The sequence below is a fragment of the Salvelinus alpinus genome, chromosome 39 (assembly GCF_045679555.1).
Source record: "Salvelinus alpinus chromosome 39, SLU_Salpinus.1, whole genome shotgun sequence".
NCBI classification, from domain to species: domain Eukaryota; kingdom Metazoa; phylum Chordata; class Actinopteri; order Salmoniformes; family Salmonidae; genus Salvelinus; species Salvelinus alpinus.
This window is the reverse complement of record NC_092124.1, coordinates 4,591,428-4,611,898: the sequence shown is the minus strand read 5'-3', so window position 1 is coordinate 4,611,898 and position 20,471 is coordinate 4,591,428. Positions and strand designations below refer to the sequence as shown.

At 44.5% G+C, this 20,471-nt stretch overlaps 2 protein-coding genes and 1 long non-coding RNA gene across 3 annotated transcripts; 2 read left to right on the top strand and 1 right to left on the bottom strand.

Annotated features, from left to right (window-relative positions):
* Positions 1-3,794: 3,794 nt before the first annotated feature.
* On the top strand, positions 3,795-5,143 carry LOC139566827 (zinc finger protein 2-like). Its single transcript, XM_071388146.1, has one exon. The coding sequence runs from the start codon at positions 3,862-3,864 to the stop codon at positions 5,107-5,109; it is 1,248 nt and encodes a 415-aa protein (XP_071244247.1). The 5' UTR covers positions 3,795-3,861; the 3' UTR covers positions 5,110-5,143.
* A 1,661-nt stretch (positions 5,144-6,804) lies between these two features.
* LOC139566825 (zinc finger protein OZF-like) lies at positions 6,805-8,882 on the top strand. The gene has a single exon (XM_071388145.1). The coding sequence runs from the start codon at positions 6,936-6,938 to the stop codon at positions 8,247-8,249; it is 1,314 nt and encodes a 437-aa protein (XP_071244246.1). The 5' UTR covers positions 6,805-6,935; the 3' UTR covers positions 8,250-8,882.
* A 1,168-nt stretch (positions 8,883-10,050) lies between these two features.
* On the bottom strand, positions 10,051-11,729 carry LOC139566828 (uncharacterized). The gene is made up of 2 exons (XR_011673163.1): positions 11,131-11,729; positions 10,051-10,637 (listed from the first exon to the last, which is right to left on the bottom strand). It is a non-coding gene; the product is annotated as an uncharacterized lncRNA (long non-coding RNA).
* Positions 11,730-20,471: the final 8,742 nt, after the last annotated feature.

The following is a 20,471-nucleotide window of genomic DNA, read 5'->3' as shown; positions in this document are numbered from 1 at the left end:
AATGGTTTTCATCCTCTTCTCGACACGACAGAAACACACTAACTAGAGGTGGACTTCACCCTCATGGTCTCTTTGCTGTTCTGCCTATGTTGCCTTCAATGGGAATCTGAACAATAAAATTGCTATAATCAAAGGTGTGGGCAACGGTAGGACAGTCAAGTTGCATCTGGCCGTAAAACTAGAGGAGCAGTGTCGTTTCTCGGGACCATGCGTGGAGGCCAGGAGAGTACCGACTCAGGTTTACACACCTGAAGGCAGCAGGCCCACAGGGTCAGGGAAGGGTGGGTACCCCAAGTCATATGGCTGAGACCCTAGCAGGCAGGGTTACATATATATTTAGTCACATCAATAGATTACAGATGCATTTAGTCACATCAAATAGATTACAGATACATTTAGTCACATCAATAGATTAGAGATGCATTTAGTCACAACAATAGATTACAGATGCATTTAGTCACATCAATAGATTACAGACAACATGTAATGTTGTTGTTTTGTGTTACCTGTAACACTAAACAGTATGTACAGTATGTATGTTATCCACGCCAAGTTCTGTGTCCTCCCTGTTAGATGAATGTGGTGGAAAAGGTTGGTTCCCCTACCGCTTTTTTGAGGAGGGGACCATCGTCATTAGATGTCTGGGGCATGGGTTAACCATCAAGCGACTTATCTTTTGGAAACAAACAGCTGGAAGACATATTAGTAGGTGTAAATTAATTATATATTTGTCTCATTCTATCTTGTTATTGTTCAATTTTCCCATTAAATTATTCATTGAGATAACTGAATAGATATTGTAGGCTGGCCCAGCCCCTGAAATGACTCTTAACAATTGCATGCCATCACGGTTGACAACTCCATTGTGTCCTCCTCCCAGAGTGCTAAGAACCTTGGCGTGATCCTGGACAACACCCTGTCGTTCTCAACTAACATCAAGGCGGTGACCCGTTCCTGTAGGTTCATGCTCTACAACATTCGCAGAGTACGACCCTGCCTCACGCAGGAAGAGGCGCAGGTCCTAATCCAGGCACTTGTCATCTCCCGTCTGGATTACTGCAACTCGCTATTGGCTGGGCTCCCTGCCTGTGCCATTAAACCCCTACAACTCATCCAGAACGCCGCAGCCCGTCTGGTGTTCAACTTTCCCAAGTTCTCTCACGTCACCCCGCTCCTCCGCTCTCTCCACTGGCTTCCAGTTGAAGCTCGCATCCGCTACAAGACCATGGTGCTTGCCTACGGAGCTGTGAGGGGAACGGCACCTCCGTACCTTCAGGCTCTGATCAGGCCCTACACCCAAACAAGGGCACTGCGTTCATCCACCTCTGGCCTGCTCGCCTCCCTACCTCTGAGGAAGTACAGTTCCCGCTCAGCCCAGTCAAAACTGTTCGCTGCTCTGGCACCCCAATGGTGGAACAAACTCCCTCACGACGCCAGGTCAGCGGAGTCAATCACCACCTTCCGGAGACACCTGAAACCCCACCTCTTTAAGGAATACCTAGGATAGGATAAAGTAATCCTTCTAACCCCCCCCCCCCCTTAAAAGAGTTAGATGCACTATTGTAAAGTGGTTGTTCCACTGGATATCATAAGGTGAATGCACCAATTTGTAAGTCGCTCTGGATAAGAGCGTCTGCTAAATGACTTAAATGTAAATGTAAATGCATGCAAGATGTTTAATTGTGTGAAAATACGTTTTTTTTTATTTCACCTTTATTTAACCAGGTAGGCCAGTTGAGAACAAGTTCTCATTTACAACTAAGTGAAGCGCTGTTCAATAATAGATATTTGTAGATTGAAGTTGCTCTTTTGGTAAAGGGGTTAATCTCACTCTCCCTCTCTGATCATGTGTAAAATAAGTACGTGATAATGCCCTAGAAGCCAGTATTTGGAGGATATATTGGCACGGGTGTTAGGCCCGAGACGAACACTGGCTTCTCGGGCATTATCACTTTTATACAACAGGTTACCAACATATTCAAATAATGATTGACATAGTTTCATTAAAAATGTTATATTGATTACTTTATTCATACCATTTCATCCTTCCACAAGATATAGTCCCAACACAAATCTAGGGTTGCTACCCAAGGTGGCTGGTCGTTCATTCTATCGGTTCGGTTGCCAGAGACATGATCTATGGATGCGACCCAGTCGTTCGTTCTAAATGTTCCATTGCCATACTGGCTGGCAACGTTCTTATCCCTTGTTGCTAGCTAGCCAACAACAGCTAATTTACAGTCAGGTCAAACAGTGCAGCCAGAATAACAGCAGTAGCTTCCTTTGCATTTGTTTACGCTGTTTTCTAATGACATTTATTTGGATACATCCATAACAATGAGCTAATGAGGCGCGATTTCGCTTGTCATAGAAAATGAGCTCTCTCGTCAGGAAACTGTTGTTCAGAGGAGCTAGCCAACAACACAGCTAACAAAATCACTTCAAACTGAAGCTAAGACTGCAAACTAGCTGCACTTTGTTTCGTTTGACCTTTTTTCAATTGACATTCTTTGAATATATCCATAAAATTGTGCTAGCTGATTCATGATCTCGACTGGCTGAGAAACGCTGCCTGCCTGTCTGTCTGTCTCGTCCCGACTCCCGACACGTTCATTACTATGGGACAGCTGGAGATCAAATTTGAATATTGAAACAATGTTGCAAATGTCGGAGAGAAAGACAGCAAGGTTTATACAAATCTCCTTATACAAATCTCAAAGTGTTAGTCTAAAATAAATGTGAGATAATGTCTAGATGCTTTTTATAGTGGAGATCAAGTTTATAAATTGCCTTGCTGGGCTGATGAGACAGTGTATTGCACAGTCAGATGGAACAGAGTAAATAGGCATTTTAATGTCATAGATTTAGCCAGTTGTAACTTGGGCCACTGTAAGTCCTAAATTGTAGTGAGAACATTATGTGATATGTTTAAGGGGTGTTTCATGATTGTGATTCCAAAACCAAAATGGCAAAATGTTTCAGTGCTTAGGAAATATAATGGTTCGAATACACCTACGCTTTCTCTGAAGAACTAAAACTCCCTGTTTCACATTTTCATTTTTAAATGTTTTATTTAAACTTTATTTAACTAGACAAGTCCGTTAAGAACAAATTATTATTTACAATGACGGCCTACACCGGCCAAACCCGGACGACGCTGGGCCAATTGTGCGCCGCCCTATGGGACTTCCAATCACGGCAGGTAGTGATACAGCCTGGAATCGAACCAGGGTGTCTGTAGTGACGCCTCAAACACTGAGATGCAGTGCCTTAGAACGCTGCACCACTCGGGAGCCCACGTTGATTCGCGTCCAGCGGCGGCGACAAAAAATGGCGCTGAAATTGTAGTTCTAACCGCTTCTGTGGTTTGTTTAGAATAATTATATTACATTTACTTTTGATACTTAAGTATATTTAATGCCAAATACTTTTACTCAAGTAGTATTTTACTGGGTGACTTTCCCTTTTAGTAATTTTCTATTAACGTATCTCTTTACCTTTTACTCAAGTATGACAATTGGGTACTTTTTCCACCACTGGTTATTTTATGCCCAATATTTTGTATTTGAACGGTATCTCTTTCTTAGCCTTATGTTTAAATTGATATTACTGTATAACGGATATATCATATTTTACATGAGCATACTCACATTTCAGTTGAATGCATTCAGCATAGTAACCTTCCAACCAAATGTTTGTTCTTATCTATCCCAGCTCACAACTGCTGGGGGCGCTGTTATCTGTTTTGGGACTCAACCGCTGAAGACAACACGGAAGTAGACTTGATAATTGTTTTGTTTTTGTAGAAGGCACCTGGCGTAGACGCGTTGAACTGAATACCGAACATTCAGTCCTCTGAAAATGGCTAAACTACAGTCTTTGAGTGTGTTTATTAGTGAGCGTTTATTGGTGGCTGCAGTGGAGATTTTTGACGTCGTAGAGAAAGTGATAAAGGAGTATCGGGAAGAGATTTCCCGATCTCAACAGGAGAATGACCGGCTTCAGAGACTGCTGAGGATCACACCCGAGATAAAACTATGTGGAATAGAATCCCACCAGTTCTTGCTCGCTGTCTCTGGTGAGGAGGTTACCTGTGAGCAGGAGAGCCCCAGTCTGGGACAGGAGGACCCAGAGCCCACACAGATTAAAGAGGAACAGGAGGAAATCAGGACCAGTCAGGATGTAGGGCAGCTTCAAGGGCTGAAGGCTGACATCATAGAGTTTATATTCACTCCTCCTGGTGTGAAAAGTGAATGCGATCAGGTGGATCAACTTAAGTCCTTGACTCTTTCCCAGATGTTGGAGTACAGAGAGAGTGACTCTAAACCAATTAATCTAAAACCTTTTGTCAGTGTAACCCACCTTGACAATCCCTGTGACCCTCCAGATAGTCAAGACAATGCATCCAGCCACAGCTCAGCCGCAAGCAGCGATCCAGTAGGACTTAACGTCAGCCCACCATTGGATACCAACACACCATTGAAGAAACCCAGCACTAAACCCAGCACCACATCTAAAAAACACAAGGGCACCCTAAATGAGCATATAAAGACTCATACTGGAGAGAAACCATTTAGCTGTGGACATTGCGGTATAATCTTCAATCACAAGGGGACTTTTCACAGGCATATTCTGACTCATACACGAGAGACATTATTTAACTGTGGTGACTGTGGGAAAAGTTTCAAGGAGAAGGGAGACCTAACCAAACATATAATGATTCACACAGAAGAGAAACCTTTAAGCTGTGGCGATTGCGGAAAATGCTTCAGACACAGGGGACATCTGAACAGGCACATACAGACTCACACACGAGAAACATTATTTAACTGTGGTGACTGCGGGAAACACTTCAATCGCATAGAGCACTTGAACGTGCATACATTGACTCACACAGGAGAGAAACCATTTAGCTGTGGTGACTGTGGAGAAAGCTTCCGACACAAATATAGGCTTAAAAAGCATATACTGACTCACACAGGAGAGACTTTATTTCATTGTTCTGACTGCGGGAAAAGCTTCAGACATAAAGTGAACCTGAATAGTCATATGCTGGTGTTCCACAAAGAAAGAAATCAGGATGAAAGTGGAAAGAAGCAAGAAAATTAAGACTTAAGACAGATATTCTGTCAGGAGATGGGAATAAAAGTAGTGGGGGGGTTGGGGTGGTGTTGGGTTGGGTAGGAGGGTTGGGGGTCATGGTCTCTGCTTTCCCAGGAGGTGGGGTGGCTCTTTAAAAAAAAAAAAATATATCCCATTGTTGAAATATCCATGCATTTATCTAATCATATCTGGGAATTGATTTGTAATCAAAACAAACAAAAAATAATAATTCCCCAAATAAAGTTAGATTTTTTTTAAATAAAGTTAATCTCACGTGGACAGATTCACGTAAACATAACTGGTACCATAGAATCTGTCGGAAAGGAATGGGATGGGTTGGACAACTAGCAGCAGTAGTTCCGGTGTTTGTGTTTGTCCTCGTTGGTTATTTGGACAAATCACAATTTCGCAGGTGTTAGCATCTTTCGAATTTCGGCCCGTAACTTGCAAAAAGAGGTTGGAGCTCCTTGTTCCATTTCCGCTCCTCGTTCTAGCGTCTCTTCTCTTAACACGTATGGACCCAGACCTTAATCGAGCAGCTGACCAATTACGTGAGACTTTAGTTCTGGGTTAAAAGAGATTATCATAAAAAAATCAACTCTGGTTATTATTACCCCAGTAAATTCTCTGAAAGGATGTTAATTATCCTCTGAACTCTGAATAATAGCCCATCTGGTTTGTTTGATCAACAGAATGATACAGTAGCATCATCCGTTATTATAAATCCGTTAATATTATGCCCAATAATTTTGCATTTGAACTGCAACTGCACTGCCTAATAATTATTAATCTGAACTGTTACTGTATACTGGATTTATTATATTGATTCCGTTAAACATTTTACACGATCACGCCCAATACCAGTGGTCACCAACGTTTTCTGAGTCAAGATAACTTTCGGAGTCAAAATACAAGCCGAGATCTACCTCTTAAATTTTTTTGGGAAGCCTATGCAGCAAAAAATGGAAGCCTATGCAGCATAAACCTATTAATAACAATACCGTAGCTATGAGGATTGTGCAGTAGGCTATAGGCCCAATACAATTTCACTGCATATTGCCTTTGCTTGAATTGTCCTGCCAATGCATTGTTGTTCGGACCATTTAAAAAAAAATATATATATATATAAAAACATTTATAAAATAGTTGGGGAAAAACGTGTTGACAGTGCTGAGTAGAAACTTAAACATGAACTCGCTCATAGAAACAGCAGCTCTTTGCTGTATTCGTTGACAGTCTCTATCTAGTCATGGTTTTATACGTTTTGAAATCTCACACTATCAATTTTGCTTTAGCTTTCTTTTATTCCTGTTACGCTACTGCAGACATGGTCATCTGAGCCATCCGATTGGCCAGGGATAGGCCTATAGTGCATTTGATTCGCTCTCCGGGCCCACCGGGAGTAAATAGATCCAAATATATTGATGCAAGTCCCCTTGTCCTAGAGAGATTTACATGGTTATCAAAACGTCACACTAGGTAAGCCTACACAAAACACAGTCCTTCTTTTAAGTGTTTCTAAAATTCCCTATGGGAAAAATGAATGGTCGAAAATGATTGGAACCATTTCACTGTTTGATCGCTAGGTTTATGGGTTTTACGACACCTTCATTGTGGCGCTCTATACAGTCATTGAGTCACACCTACTATATCACCTATTGCAGCTCAGAACTCCATCCAGCTGGCGGCGCTATATTCCGTTTCTGCGCTCGGCACCCGCTGAAAAAAATAAAACACGGAAATCGGTTTGGAAGCGAGTTTGTTTTGATTTCAGTCATTGTGTGGACCAAGGAAGACACGAAACTTAAAACGGAATTCTCAGTCTGCTGAGAATGGCTAAACTACAGTCTTTGAGTGTATTTGTTAATGAGCGTTTAACAGTGGCTGCTCTGGAGATTTTTGACGTTGTAGAGAAAGTGGTAGCCGAGTACCAGGAGGAAATTTCCCGATCTAAAGAGGAGAATGACCGGCTACGGAGACTTCTGCGGATCACAACAGAGATAAAAGAGGAGGAAACGCCTGAGCAGCAGCACTGTGAGCAGGAGTGGAGCCCCAGTCTGAGGCAGGAGAAACCAGAGCCCACACAGATTAAAGAGGAGCAGGAGGAAATCTGGACCAGTCAGGAGGTAGGGCAGCTTCAAGGCCTGGAGTCTGACACCATTGAGTTCATATTCACTCCTCCTTGTGTGAAAAGTGAATGTGATCTTCCCCAAACCCAGACTGTGGATGGCAGAGGGAGTGACTTTAAACTGTTGGATCACAAACCTTTTGGCACTGTGACTCACATAAAGGGTCTCGACATTTCGTGCGACCCTCCAGATAATGAAGGTAATACCTCCAGCCACAGCTCAGCCGTAAGCAGCGTCCCATTAGGACTTGACAGCAGCCCACCATTGAGAAAACCTACAAAAAGCAGCACCACGTCTAAAAAGACTCATTGCTGCCTGGACTGTGGCAAATGCTTCACTCAGGTTGGCCGACTGAAGATGCACTCAAGGATTCATTCAGAGGCGAAGCCATTTTGCTGTGGAGACTGTGGGAACAGATTTCAGCTGAAAGGAGAACTAACCAAACATATAGTGATTCACACTGGAGAGAAACCATTTAACTGTGGTGACTGTGGAAAAAGCTTCAATCGCAAGCTTACTCTTAACAGGCATATACTGCTTGTCCACAAAGAAGTAACACAGTACGAAAATGGAAAGACGAAAGGAGAAAAACCATTTTGCTGTGGTGACTGCGGGAAAAGTTTCACTCGTAGGCAGACCCTGAACAGACATAAAATGATTCACACAGGAGAAAAACCGTTTCATTGTGGGTACTGTGGGAAAGGCTTCAATCGCAAGGAGACCCTCATTGATCATATCCAGAATCATACAGGAGAAAAACCGTTTAGCTGTGGCGACTGCGGGAAAAGCTTCAATAGAAAGAGGAACCTAACTTCTCATTTACTGACTCACACAGAAGAGAAACCATTTAGCTGTGTTGACTGTGGGAAAAGCTTCAAGCAAAAGAGTGACTTAACCAAACATATAATGATTCACATGGAAGAGAAACCATTTAAATGTGGAGAATGTGGAAAAAGCTTCAATTACAAGGTTAACCTCAACAGGCATATACTGTTCATCCACAAAGAAAGAAAATAGGAAGATGGTGAAAAGAAGAAAAGTAAGACAGAGATCTTCTGTCAGGAGATGAGAATAAGAAGCAGGATATGGACAAAACTGTTAAGCAACTAAATCATTCATCTTGTAGGTTTCAAATACATGGATATGTGATTCATTTTCTTTTGTAAAATGTTCTTCTATGTACATAAAGTTAGATTTATTATTCCAACCTCAATGTGGAAATATATAAAACACAGGCCTTTAACAATATACGCCAGAGTCTAATGATCAAACAGTACATGCTATTATTCAAAGTATGGTGTGGATGTTTTCATGTTGTTAGAAACAGGAGTTTCCCAGTCTCTCGGGGTGATGAGAGAATGGTGAGACTGATGTTATTGATACATTAAACTTTTTTTTTTTTTTAACTACTAATGAACTAATAAAGTATTGTATTAGAAACATGTATTATAGTGCTGCACTAAAACAAAAATGTGCACTCCCTGTGTGTCCCCCAGGAATGACTTTAGGACCACTGTTCTATTATGTTCTCAAGTCTAGATTTAAAGGCCCAATGTAGCTGTTTTATCTCAATATCAAATCATTTTAGGGTAACAATTAAGTACCTTACTGGGATTGTTTTCAATTAAAATGGTCAAAGAGAAACAAAAATAGCTTCTTAGCAAAGAGCAATTTCTCAAACAAGAATTTAGCTGGGACTGTTTGGGAGTGATCTGAGTGGGGAGGGGAAAATTGAAAACGATCTGTTGGCAGAGAGGTTTGGAACTGATTTTCTTATTGGGCTCTTAACTAGTGATGTCACCAGGCAGGCCAAAACTCCATCCCACCAAAACAGGCTGATATTTCAGGCGGCCTTTTAAACAGCTTTTACGTTAAAAGGGCAATATCACTATTTTTATTTATTATTCCATCCTCTGTGGAAATATATAAAACACAGAAAATCACAGTTTTGTCTGCACTAGGCCTTTAACAATATACGTCAGAGTCTATGATGGTAGTTTTACCATCCACAGTATCTCTATTGACTTGAAATAACCATGAAACATATCACCGTTCATTTGTCTCATGGTGCTGTGGAGTAGCATTGTCCCTCCAGTTGAGTGTTGTATGGAGTAGGATGAAATTATCCCCAAATGCTGATTTAAGATCCGTTTTTTTTAAAGAGCATAAACCGTTACAAATGACATCTGGTTATCTCTTACGCCTATCAGAACACACACAAAAAACATTAACTGTGGCAGGATGTCAAAGATCTGAAAACAAGACCCTTTATCAAAATTTCACACAACCATGCCTATTATCAATTTTTAACAAGAAAAAAAAACATTAATTTAAAGATCTTGAATTTGACCATCAGATATTAGGCTCAAAATACATTAAGTGTACTGATGTCTTTGTCTTTATGACCTTGGCCTGGGGAGAAAGTCTTAAGAGGAACCAGTGTGCTCCAGGAGTTAATCCAGCTCCAGGTTACAGATGATACTGACATACCCCTTACTGATGCAATAGGTGCGCTTGGGGTCAAAAGCACCTCTGTGATGTTGGGTCACGTAGATCCTGTCCAACACCAGGTCTGACTGCAGGTTGATGATCAAACCCAAATGGAATGTGTAGGGATTTTTTTCTATTTTATGCTACGATTTCTGCTGAAAACCTACAGAAAGCTTTTTTTGCCTCTAGAGTACTAACATTATTTAATAACATTGATAACATAGTTTTATGTAAATAAATGCTTAATTATGTGAATTCGATGACAATGAACCTACGGTTATCCTTCTACTAAAGATCAGTTAAAAATAACCTCGCCACAGACTCAATCTTTATATTATCCTTTTATTGTAAATGTTTCCTTATGGAAAAATATAGACAAAGTGCAAAGGCATATAAACACAAATAATACATTGAATCTAGCTATAAATGCATAAACACCAAATAGATTAGATTATCAATTTTGTCTCGTTGTTCCATTCACCATAACTATTATCAAATTGCTTCAAACCAAAACACAGAAAGAGGGGGAGAGTTGGGTGTGTGACTGACATGCTTTTTAGTGCTCAATGCTTTGTACTTTGCAATCAACATATTTAAAAGATTATCTGTGAGGCTCCTCCTATGCTGACTAAGTAGCATCTGATAATGTAAGAAAAGTCTCTCTACATCCACTGAGATAGTGGGGAGGCACAGATGTATCAAAGTGAGCTAAGGCTGGCATCGAATGTACTCTGTACGCAGATGGGATGGCGCTGGGATAGGCCCTCCCTGCTTGCAGTGTTCCTAAAGAAATGTGGAGAACTTGGGCCTCTTCTCTCGATTAATGTTCCTGTGAAGTCCAATATGAACTCCTTTCCGTCAGCTGTGGAGGGGATCTTTGCCAGACAGGGGCCAGGGTCTGTGTTCTTGTTTGGACTGAAAAAAAAAAGTGAAAATAAAGTATGTTAAATTGAGCAAATTAAGTATTCTCAGGTTGATTGCAACAGCAGCCCTACAGTGGATCTCAAGCTTTGAAGCTAAGCACTCTCCCTCCTGAAGCGACACACACACACACAAACATAACAGTATGTCACACACACACAGACACATTGAGAGTAGTTTTAAAAAATGTATCTGTGACTTGCTGCTTTTGTAATTCCCAACATGTCACTTGTTTTGATACCCAAAGTGACATGGTGGGGCTAACTTGTTACCTACTACCGGTAGCTAACATTACCTCAACTAAGTTAGCTAGCTAGCCTAAATGGCATGATGGAGAGACAAGTTGGAAAGCTTGCCAGGCTAACAGTCAACTTCCCACTCCTATCTAGATACAGACAAAACATGTAATTATCAAGAACATATATTAGCTAGCTAGCTACGAGCTAGTTAATATGTCTGTAGCTAGTTAAAGCATCAGAATTCTTACCTGGTCCACAATGGCCCTCGTATTTTTGTGTCTGAGTGACCAGTCGCGCTCCACGGCAGTTTTCGCCGTATGTAAGTTAGTTGATTGAATTATGACAGTCTTCGCAGAAAAGTACTCCTTCATCCTCGTACAGTTCAACTGTCGCCAAGTGTTTACTCCTCATCTCCTCTGCTGCTGTAAATCTTGGCATTTTTAGCTAGATAACGTTACTACGACCATCAGACAGCTACAGTGCCAATCACTCACTGAGCTGTCTGCACCACCCACACAGGGAAGGGGTGACGGTTGGCAGAGTGAAACACTTTCGGGTAATTGAAATGCATTCCCCCAAAAAATGCAAATTCACCAACAAGTCAATTTTTGTTTACTTTTCTGTCAGTTGGTAGTGCATTTTTAGGTTTTAGAATCCTAAATCCTAACCCTATTTGAAATTCCGCGGATTTTCATCGGAATTCTTTGTGCGCAAGATTCCATGCGGTCCTGCTGATGGTGATGATCCGTTCTGTTTCACTATATTTGATCACTACAATATATTGGTATCACTCCGCGGCGGAGGGATACACCCGAGGTGAGGATTCAGATATACTCTTGTGTACACCGGTGTCACGGCTGGGGTCCGCCCCTATATATAGACCCCATGGCCGCGACACACGTTCTCTTTCATTTTCTCGGCTGAAGACCTTATGGTTTGAGGTACAAACTTTCTGAAGTTCGCTTGTGTTAGGATTTATTTATGTTTATGCACTATAGCCTGCTAGCATATTGTTTGAAGATGAATATTGTTTTGTTACACACACAAACAATACAGATGTGTGTGTGTGTGTAGGTGTGTAATGACTGACCAACACAGGCCATAAAAGCTGTGGTCAATCTGCAGAGGGGAGGGGTGCATCTCTCTAGGCCAACCAGGGAGGTTAGGGCACTGATCAGTACCATATCAGGAATTTTTTGAGTGAAGATTCAAGGGGGAGACACAAGACGGAGCTAATCTACCCAGCAACCAGATGTGGACAAAGGAAAGCACTAAGGGACTTGGACAAGTCCGGGTGCCAGCATAGGCTGAGCAAAAGTTTAAACCGCGCTCAGCCTCTACTATGATAGGCCAACTGGACGAGTTGGAACTTAAGCTGTCATAGTATAAGAACTGCTATTTGAGTACATTCCACAGTTCCCTGTTCTACCCTGCGCGGAGATACAGTGAACCCGTATATACGAAAATTGCATTTACCATCGCTTGAGTTTAATTAAAATACTTAAAATATATTCGGTGACTCTGAATCACTTTTTGTCCTGATACCAGATTTGAACTGACGCAAATCTCTTTCACTTGGTAAATCACTGGTAACTGTAATATCTTGCGTGGAAGTATACTCACTTGCTGGTTGCAGCCTGGAGCAGCTCCTCGTCTTGAGTGCTCCACGCGCTGCGCGCGGTTGATCTGTATCTTCGTTACCCTACGACTCCGTGTGCAACCATTACTATGGTGGCTTTTGCTGCCACAAACTGTAATTTACCTTACACAACTTGCCGACTGGCTTGTTCTATGTGTGTGTTGTGAATTGCTTTAACATGCTGCTCCCTGAGCCATAGGCGTGGGTTCTCTGCTAATTACACTGTAGTTTTTTTTTTTGTTCTTTCCCATGCAGAGTGTAAGAGTATCTTGGTGGGCTTTCCACAAGGTTTAGACATTAACTTTGGAGTTCCATATGGAGTTCCATATGGTGCTGATTTTACTGCTTGGATATTAAACCAGCTAGGTAATTTTGCAGTTGTCATAAAATAAATAAATCAAATCCATTACCTGGTTGCTTTTTTTTTGTCTGCCTGCTTTTCCCACCCAGGTCTTCCCTGTTTTTTTTTGCAGAGGTACTGGGTAATTTATCTCTCACCGGGTTCCTATTTCTTCAATCGAGTCACGACATAAGCTCTCCCAGGGCTTCGGACCCTTGCTCCGTGGCCTTTTTGGTTTGGCTGAGCTTATGGCTTCCCTTTGTGACAGGTGTGATGGTGGGATCCCCACTGGGGACACGCAGACCTCGTATACAACTGCCTGGGTTTGAGCCACGCGGTGGAGAGCCCTACTGGATGCCTGTTCTGTGTGGTGTTCTACCAGTCCTGGACGTGGTCAGGAGTCGGACCGCTGGGACCACCTTGAATGGAGGGCGCATGTCCTGCGTCAGGAGATTAATAGCTTCAATGGTGACGACAGCTGTTCCCTGTTGTCCAGTGATAGGCTGTTCCTGGGGGACAATGCTGGCACTGTTCACCACCGTGAGCGGGGCTGACAGGCCATCAGAAGCCGGCAGCGGGGCTTCATCGCCCCCAGTGGCTCGAGAGGCTATGAGGAGCCTACTCACTCTGATAGCCACTGCACTCGACATCAAACTGGTGGACAGTGATGACTCTCCATCTGTCCCTATCTCTGCTGAGTTCCGCGAGGAACTCCGGGAGTACCCAACCATGGACACCATGATAGCTGCCATGGTCTTCCCGAACCAGGAGATTATAGGGTGGAACCCGCGACTGAAGCCGGGACCCCCAGAGTCTTCGTTGCAGACTTGAAAACCACATATGGGTCCCTCTGCTCTCTTTGGCCGCCTTTCCAACGTGGCCATGCTGCTGCAGGCCTACCTGTTGCCCCGGTTGTAGGAGGGCATATTTTGTGGTCCCAAAAAGAGATGGAGGGTTTTAACTGATTCTGGACTTTCCTAACCTCAATGGTTACTTGAAGGTACTGAGGGTCCACATGCTGTCCCCAGCCTGCGTGTTGCAGGCCATATCCTGGGACCAGTGGTTTGTGACGCTGGACCTGGGGAATGCGTACTTCCATTTTCCTATTCACCTAGCTCATTGGCAGTACCACCGATTCACTTTCGAAGGGACGACTTAAGAATTCATGGTTCTTCCCTTCGACCTCTCCTTGGCACCCCACACTTTCACAAAGTGCATGGACGCTGTCCTGGCACCTCTCACGTCCCGAGGATTGTTGATCCTCAATTATCTGGCTGATTTGTGCCCCGACCATCACCCAGGTCCTGTCAGACAGAGACCTGCTCCTGACCCACATCGGTGGGATGGGCATGACTGTAAACAACAAGAAGAGTTGTATGACGCCCACCCAGAGGGTGGCCTTCATTGGCTTGTAACTCGACTCAGTCCTCATGAGAGCATGCCTGCCCACCAGAAGGGTTCAGGCGATCTTAACTTGCCTCGACCACTTTTGGCAGGGGCGGGTGGTATCCGCCCTGACATTCCAACGCCTGTTGGGCTTGCTGACGGCGGTCTCGTTGCTGATTTCCCTGGGCCTGCCCCATCTCCGGCCTCTTCAACAGTGGTTCAACTCCCACCGGCTGCACCAGACGCGCCACCTTCACCGCCAGCTGCGGGTGACTGCACAGTGCCTCGGCATTGTTGAGGTGGCACTGTCGCTCCTTTCTCTCAGTTGGGGTGGAGATGCTGAGGATGTGCTGCCGGGAGCTGGTCAGCACAGATGCCTCCCAGATCGACTAGGGGGTGTGACCAAGGGCAGGTCGGCCAGCAGCTGTTGGCTACCCCCTTGGAGCAGCAGGCACATCAATACACTAGAGCTCAGAGCTGTACTGCTGGCCCTGCGGTCTTTCTTTCCACATCTGAAGGGAAGACATGTCCTGGTAAGAACGGACAACACCACAGTGGTGGCTTACATCAACCATCAGGGTGGACTGAGGTCCCACCTCACCATCTTATTGCACGGGAGCTCCTTCTCTGTGCTCTGGAATGTCTAGAGTCTCTACACGCAGCGCACATACCTGGCATCCTGAATGTGGCAGCAGATATTCTCTCGAGGGAGGGCCCGCCATCTTGGGACTGGAGCCTACATCCCCAGGTGATGCAGCACCTGTGGGACAAGTTCGGGAGGGCGCAGGTGGACCTGTTTGCCTCCCTGGTCAATGCACACCACCCCTGTGATACTCAATGTCGGAGCCACCAGGGCCTCTGGGCTTGGATACTCTGGCTCAAGATTGGCCAGGGCTGGAGCTTTACGCATTCCCCTCTTTTCCCCTGATCCAGGCTGTGCTGGACAGGACCAGGATGGCGGAGCATTGTCTGCTGAGCTGGCCCCATATTGGCCCTGACGACCCTGGTTCAGCCTTCTCCTGTCCCTGTTGTCTGGGACACCTTGGCAACTGCCCCTGAGACCCGACCTGCTGTCTCAGGCCGGAACTCTGTGGTATCCGAGACCGCACCGCCTCAGTCTGTGGGCTTGGCCGTTGAACGACACCAATGGTCCATGTTAGGACTACAGGAGGGCGTAAAGTACACGATGCAGAGCGCAAGGGCACCGGCTATAACCGTGGCATACCAGTTGAGCCGGCGTTTTTTCTACTCTTGGTGCACAGGTATTGCGGTTGTGGCCGAGTCATGCGAGGTGCTGTAAGTCCTCCAATACCTGCATTCTCACTTGGATGAGGGCTCTGCAGCCTCTACACTGAGAGGGTATTTGGCCGCTATATCTGCCTGCCATGTGGGGTGGATGGACAGGCCAGTGGGGTGCCATCCCTTGGTCTCCAGGTTTATGAAGGTGGTTTGTCACCTGCGTCCAGCTAGGACCCGCTCAACGGCGAGCTGGAATTTGGATGTGGTCTTTCGAATCGTTGGAGTCTGCTTCCCTGAAACACCTCTCTATGAAGGTGGCTTTTTTTGGTAGCGATTACTTCCATGAAGAGGGTGGGTGAGCTCCATGCTCTTTTGGTAAGCTCTGAGTGCTACCGGATTAAGTACATCTCTCCGCCCCAACCCTTCATTCCTCCCGAAGGTTCTGTCAAACAGGCATGTGAACATCCCTTTTATCCTTTCTGCTTACGATCTGGGCCTCCCTCCGGCATGCTGTACCCTGTGCGGGCTGCCTATGTGGAGCGGACATGGTCAGTGAGGACAACAGACCAGCTCTTTGTCTGATATGGTGAGAGAGTCCTGGGGGCTGGGTTATCAAAGCAGAGGCTCTCTCACCTGATCGTGGACACGATTACGACAGCATACCGCCTGGCTGGCAGGCCAGTGCTGGGATCTGTGGTGGCACATTCAACACAAGGTATGGCTGCGTCCTGGGTTCTACTGAGAGGAGTGCCCCTCGCTGATATCTGTTCTGCGGCCAGCTGGGCTTCTTCTTGCAACTTTTCTGGGTACTATCGGGTAAATGTGGCCCCTTCCTCTGCGGTTGGTTCAGCGGTCCTGGGCGTCGCCTCCCCTTCCGGGGACTGTGCCGGGAACCCTCTTCCTCATTGACAGCCCCCTGCGTCTCGATCTTGCACTGGGACTTCGCCGCTGGCTGGACATGTCCCTCTAGCACCGACTAAATCTGGTACGGGTATACCAATATATTGGAGTAATCCAATATAGTGAAACATAACGAAGGTTACGTATGTAACCACGGTTATGTGAGCTATATGAATCACTCCAATCCTCTACGGTGCTAGAGGCACCTCCAAAATGTAGAGAATGTGGATGTAGAGAATGTGTGTCGCGGCCATGGGGTCTATACATAGGGGCGAACCCCAGCCGTGATACAGGTGTACATGGGAGTAAATCTCTAAATCCTCACCTCGTATGTATCCCTCTGCTTCGGAGTGATACCAATATATAGGAGTGATCCATATCGGTCACATACCCGTGGTTACATACGTTACCTTTGGTCTATGTTGCTGTCGTCATTGTGTCTTGTGTGGTTTTTGTTGACATAAACCGGCAGGTTCTCAGACTACTGGTTCATTCAGATTGCCCACCTCTTAGTACGGTAAACCCTGGTCTAGGAGCAGTTGGTAACATTGGTCATCACCGTCCTCTATGTTGTCGAAGAAGTGGTGGAAGCAAAACACCTTCCTCGTGAGGTTTCGTGCTGTCTAGAAACGCAACATGCAATCATTTCAAAGATTTCACTGAGTTACAGTTCATATAAGGATATCAGTCAATTTAAATAAATAAATGAGACCCTAATCTATGGATTTCACATGACTGGTAATACAGATATGCATCTGTTGGTCACAGATACCTTAAAAATAAGGTAGGGGCGTTGATCAGAAAACCAGCCAGCATCTGGTGTGACCACCATTTGTCTCATGCAGAGCGACACATCTCCTTCGCATAGAGTTGATCAGGCTGTTGATTGTGGCTTGTGGAATGTTGTCCCACTCCTCTTCAATGGCTGTGTGAAGTTGCTGTATATTGGCGGGAATTGGAACACGCTCAATGGGTGAAATGTCTGGTGAGTATGCAGGCCCTGGAAGAACTGGGATATTTTCAGCTTCCAGGAATTGTGTACAGATCTTTGCGATATCGTGCCGTGCATTATCATGCTGAAACATGAAGTGATGGCAGCGGATGAATGGCACGACAATGGGCCTCAGGATCTCGTCACGGTATCTCTTTGCATTCAAATTTCCATCGATAAAATGCAATTGTGTTCGTTGTCCGTAGCATATGCCTGCCCATACCATAACCCCACCGCCACCATGTAAACCGCTCGCTACCACAACGCCATACACGTGGTTTTCGATTGTGAGGCCGGTTGGACATACTGCCAAGTTCTCTAAAACGACATTGGAGGCAGCTTATGGTCGAGAAATGAGCATACAATTCTCTGGCAACAGCTCTTGTGCACATTCCTGCAGTCAGCATGCCAATTGCACGCACCCACAAAACTTGAGACATCTGTGGCACTGTGTTGTGTGAAAAAACTGTGGCACATTTTAGAGTGGCCTTTTATTGTCCCCGGCACAAGGTCATGCTGTTTAGTCAGCTTCTAGATATGTCACACCTGTCAGGTGGATGGATTATCTTGGCAAAGGAGAAATGCTCACAAACAGGGATGTAACAGGGAAATAAGCTTTTTGTGCATATTGGAACATTTCTGTTATCTTTTATTTCAGCTCAAGAAAACATGAGACCAACACTTTACATGTTGCGTTTATAGTTTTGTTCAGTGTTGTGGGAGAACAAGTGAAGGAGATGAAGGCTTGTCTGGGCCAGGGTCTACCAAAGCCAGACGCCTGGCGATATCCCATTTAGTTTAGTGTCTCCATAGTTATGATTAACCCTAGAAAGGAGGGAAGACAAAGAGGAAAAGATGAAGAGAGAGAGAATGCGAGAGTGAATTTGCTTGTCAAAAAATAGAGTTAAAATGTGGATACAGCTAAACTTTTTCTTGTCCTAGAGGAAGAGGACACACATTTCTGGTCCTTGAGAAAATGGTTTGCGTTCTCTTCTCAAAACAACAAACGCACACTAACTTAAGGTGGACTTCACCCTCATCCATCCGATTCCACACCAGAGGGAGCGGAAAATGTTTAGATTTTGTTGTCAATTCTCACAAAGAAATTTCAAAAACGTTTCTGAAAATCATGATGAAACTGGGCATTTTAGGCCCTTTTTAGACCTACAGCATACTGTACATGCCTCCTGTAAGAGCTTATGATCTGTGAATCGTACATAATACAGACTATCTTGGTGTCATTATACAACTTATAGTGTGCTCAAACATATGGCGGATGTCTAGATTCAGAAATATACATTTTAAAATGTATTTATTTAACAATAAATCTATTAACCATCCATTTACCATTCACTGTGTTGATGGTGCTCATAAAATGTATCATACCTTCAGAATTAGCAGAGAGCCCATTCTGTAAATGTGATATACTCTACAATACATTGTTCCAAACAATATGTCTTAAAATGAACAAAATCAAAATGGGTAGTTTTGAGAATCATATTAATTATTTTAATGTAAAATAAATGAATGTGAAAATGTGTATTTCAGAATCTAGACATACTCCATACAGTTGAAGTCGAAAGTTTACATACACCTTAGCCAAATACATTTAAACTCAGTTTTTCACAATTCCTGACTTTTAATGCTAGTAAAAATTCCCTGTCTTAGGTCAGTTAGGATCACCACCTTATTTTAAGAATGTGAAATGCCAGAATAATAGTAGAGAGATTTATTTCAGCTTTTATTTCTTTCATCACATTCCCAGTGGGTCAGAAGTTTACATACACTCAATTAGTATTTGGTAGCATTGCCTTTAAATTGTTTAACTTGGGTCAAACGTTTCAGGTAGCCTTCCACAAGCTTCCCACAATAAGTTGGGTGAATTTTGGCCCATTCCTCCTGACAGAGCTGGTGTAACTGAGTCAGGATTGTGGGCCTCCTTGCTCTCACACGCTTTTTCAGTTCTGCCCACAAATGTTGTATAGGATTGAGGTCAGGGTTTTGTGATGTCCACTCCAATACCTTGACTTTGTTGTCCTTAAGCCATTTTTCCACAACTTTGGAAGTATGCTTGGGGTCATTGTCCATTTGGAAGACACATTTGTGACCAAGCTTTAACTTCCTGACTTCCTGACTCCACTGGGATTCTCTGCCTCTAACCCTATTACAGGGGCTGAGTCACTGGCTTACTGGTGCTCTTTCATGCCGTCCCTAGGAGGGGTGCGTCATTTGAGTGGGTTGAGTCACTGACGTGATCTTCCTGTCTGGGTTGGCGCACCCCCTGGGTTGTGCCGTGGCGGAGATCTTTGTGGGCTATACTCGGCCTTGTCTCAGGATGGTAAGTTGGTGGTTGAAGATATCCCTCTAGTGGTGTGGGGGCTGTGCTTTGGCAAAGTGGGTGGGGTTATATCCTTCCTGTTTGGCCCTGTCCGGGGGTATCATCGGATGGGGCCACAGTGTCTCCTGACCCCTCCTGTCTCAGCCTCCAGTATTTATGCTGCAGTAGTTTATGTTTCGGGGGGCTAGGGTCAGTTTGTTATATCTGCAGTACTTCGGTCTTATCCGGTGTCCTGTGTGAATTTAAGTATGCTCTCTCTAATTCTCTCTTTCTCTCTCTCGGAGGACCTGAGCCCTAGGACCATGCCTCAGGATATGATGACTCCTTGCTGTCCCCAGTCCACCTGGCCGTGCTGCTGCTCCAGTTTCAACTGTTCTGCCTGCGGCTATGGAACCCTGACCTGTTCACCGGACGTGCTACCTGTCCCAGACCTGCTGTTTTCAACTCTCTAGAGACAGCAGGAGCGGTAGAGATACTCTTAATGATCGGCTATGAAAAGCCAACTGACATTTACTCCTGAGGTGCTGACTTGCTGCACCCTCGACAACTACTGTGATTATTATTATTTGACCGTGCTGGTCATTTATGAACATTTGAACATCTTGGCCATGTTCTGTTATAATCTCCACCCGGCACATCCAGAAGAGGACTGGCCACCCCTCATAGCCTGGTTCCTCTCTAGGTTTCTTCCTAGGTTTTGGCCTTTCTAGGGAGTTTTTCCTAGCCACCGTGCTTCTACACCTGCATTGCTTGCTG